Source organism: Saccostrea cucullata, unplaced genomic scaffold (assembly GCF_032062105.1).
Source record: "Saccostrea cucullata isolate Sc308-1 unplaced genomic scaffold, CSIRO_AGI_Scuc_v1 ctg1758, whole genome shotgun sequence".
In the NCBI taxonomy this organism is placed as follows: domain Eukaryota; kingdom Metazoa; phylum Mollusca; class Bivalvia; order Ostreida; family Ostreidae; genus Saccostrea; species Saccostrea cuccullata.
The window spans coordinates 108,775-111,616 of record NW_026919491.1 but is presented as its reverse complement, the minus strand read 5'-3'; the positions used below and the strand labels follow the sequence as shown (position 1 = coordinate 111,616).

Here is a 2,842-nt window from a genome sequence, read left to right as displayed (position 1 = left end):
CTAAAAAACATTTAAGAGTTTATAGATTGCTATTATTATTCTGATCATTGTGGCAATCTGTATTTTGTTATATGGCAACTGGTGGAGTGAATATTGGTATGAGTATAGAGCAGCGTGAAAGTCCCCTGTCACCTGTTGACAGATCCCCAGAATCTGCCAGGAGATGTCTCTGAGAATTATATCTATAAACTGTCCCTGATCATAGTGAACTAGGGTCTTTAGATCATTCAGAGCTTTTTGTCCTCTTTTTATGTTGGTGTGTCTGTAGCATAAAATCTCTAATAAATACAGCAGTATAAATGGCGGGATTATTAACAACGGTTCGAAGTGATCCATGTTTCCTATGCCAGATGAATGCTCCGGCATTAATTCATTGATGTACATGTAGCCGCTAAAATTTTCAAGTCCCACATTCCATGCAACAGCTTTTTTTAACTTTGTAGACCATGACTGTCCTCCTACAGCCTCAGTGTACATTTCTGCATCTCCTTTAAATCTATACATCACGTATGGTTGTGCTAACTTTGCCTTTATCACCTGTGTTATAGATAAAACTTGTTTGTATCTATACGTCTTGTAATAATACATAGCTATGTACAGCATGTCAGAAATACAACCAAACTTGGCTGATAATTTCAACATGTGACGCGACATTTTGTCAACAATGTAGATTTTTTGTTCACCCCTGTGTGTCTAACCATGTTATGTATTATATTAGCAGTTCTTTGAAGAATGGTGGATGTAAGTTTTTGTAATATCACAACTTGATACTGTGTCAGAGGTGAACCAATCAGCTTTTCCATGGCATGTAGGTGCATCATACAGCTAGGTAGGTCATGTGGGTATAATTCACCCCTATGACATAACTCCCTAAATATTTCAACATCAAATGCGAACTCGGATATGAGAGTGTGATCATCTGGACTGATAGAGCGTCTGGGGTTATGGGGGATATTCACAATAAGGGAATTGATGGAGCTACTTTTTAGCAGACATTCTAACCCTTCCTCATACAAACCGTACAGTCTAACAAATAATTTTCTTTGTGCTTCACCATGGACTTTCAGAAACATGTTATTTTGAGGAATGAAAAAGTTAGGACAGACTCCCTCATACACCCATTTGAGAATGAGTTTGAAGCAGACCCAGAAACACTCCAGGAGATTTTGTGGAAACCAATGAAGTTTCGTGTTTTGTTGTATCACCCAGAAAACTGCTGTCTTCATGTAGTATGAACACAGCAACTTTTTCTCATCAATTAATCCTTTGTTAATGACTTCTTTTAAGAATCGTTTAAGCAAACCATAAGTAAGAAATTGACAATGATTCATTCCACGCACAAGTTTTTGTTCTGCAACTGCGAATGATATTCTCCATTCATGGTCTTCTTGATTTCCAAATTTATTTCCTATTGCTACAAAATGACATCCCTTTAGTACTATATCACATATAGCCTGTGGATTGGGCCATGAGTGACATCTGTCTATCCAAGAAGAGGCAGATGGAGGCCAAAAGTCTGAGGCAAAACAGTGGGCGTTATCAAATTCTAAACCACCTATAGATCCACTTCCACAAGGTCCATGTATCGTAGAATTAGGAATGATTGTGGAACACATACGCTGTCGATATTTGGAACTAGATATGTAAAGTTTACCTTTCAGTGTAATGCAAGATGAAAGAATCGGAAGTTTTGGCGTCAGTAATTGAAGTAAGGCGAACCCCGGTGGGCTTTCAGAACAATCGCAGAGAATCAAAGTCTCGCTGTGTATGTTATAGAACTGAAGCTGCGATATGTTCCAAAGTACCTTGTGGTCAGTGGGCCAAAACATGGTGTCTCTATCTGACCCCGACAGTCGGAATCCTTCTTTGTAACTTCCACTGACCATGCGTTGGAACATGTCGCTTGATCTGACTAGACTACCCACTTTTTCGATGATATCCGCTATATCCCTTCTCATGGCCACCTGTTGAGAGGTCCCCAATGAAAGACACAGTCCCACATATAGCGACTCCGACACTAAAGAACTAAAAAAGAGGATTTCACCGTTAAAAACGAAACAACGTGATTAAAGTGTATTAAATTGTTTCAAGGATACAAATCTTCACTATTAATTGAACCTATGTGAACCAATCAAACTTACAGTTGTGATGCGATGTTTGAAGCCATTTTATGTCATTTCATTGCCTGCAGTCACGAGATAGTATGATGTTTTAGGTATTATCTTTATAGTTGATAACAGTACTATCTATATAAGTAATTGTGAAACCTTTAAATTTTAGATTATTTTATTGTAAAATGATAGGTTATCATAAATTTAAGATATGCGATACGATACAGACTCTACTTTGGTTTATTTATTTATTATAGAGGATCAGATTATTCCCCTCCTTTGTTTGCCAGATCTGAAGAAGTCTATATCATATGAACAGATGTATGTAGTGTCACAAAGGTATGACTGGGAAGGGGTTTACTAAGTACAGGGATCTATATATATTAAAGTATCTGAAGAAGAAAAAAAATTCATTTACAGAAAGGGGGGACCTATATCCGAAAAGTCCTTGTGTGAAATTTTCAAAACCTTGACATTTCTTTACTGACCACTTACCCTTAATGTTTAGGTATTAAAAACAACACCTTTATATGCTTATTTTTTCACAGGAGTGCGTGCAGAAACAGTGTGAAATGCTAAAAATAGATTATTTTCAGACATTTTCCTACGCAAAATATACACTAAAAAGAATCAAAAAATGACAAATCAAATTCAGAATCAACAGGTATTTACTTTATATGACTTGTATCTTTAAAATGAATGCAAATTCATTGTAATTCATCTCGCATGAA

The 2,842-nt window shown here is 36.6% G+C and overlaps 1 protein-coding gene across 1 annotated transcript; it reads right to left on the bottom strand.

Moving 5' to 3' along the window:
- On the bottom strand, positions 1-2,205 carry LOC134232682 (uncharacterized). Its single transcript, XM_062714671.1, has 2 exons — positions 2,142-2,205; positions 1-2,025 (listed from the first exon to the last, which is right to left on the bottom strand). The coding sequence occupies exons 1-2, from the start codon at positions 2,165-2,167 to the stop codon at positions 636-638; spliced, it is 1,416 nt and encodes a 471-aa protein (XP_062570655.1). The 5' UTR covers positions 2,168-2,205; the 3' UTR covers positions 1-635.
- Between the last annotated feature and the right edge of the window lie 637 nt (positions 2,206-2,842).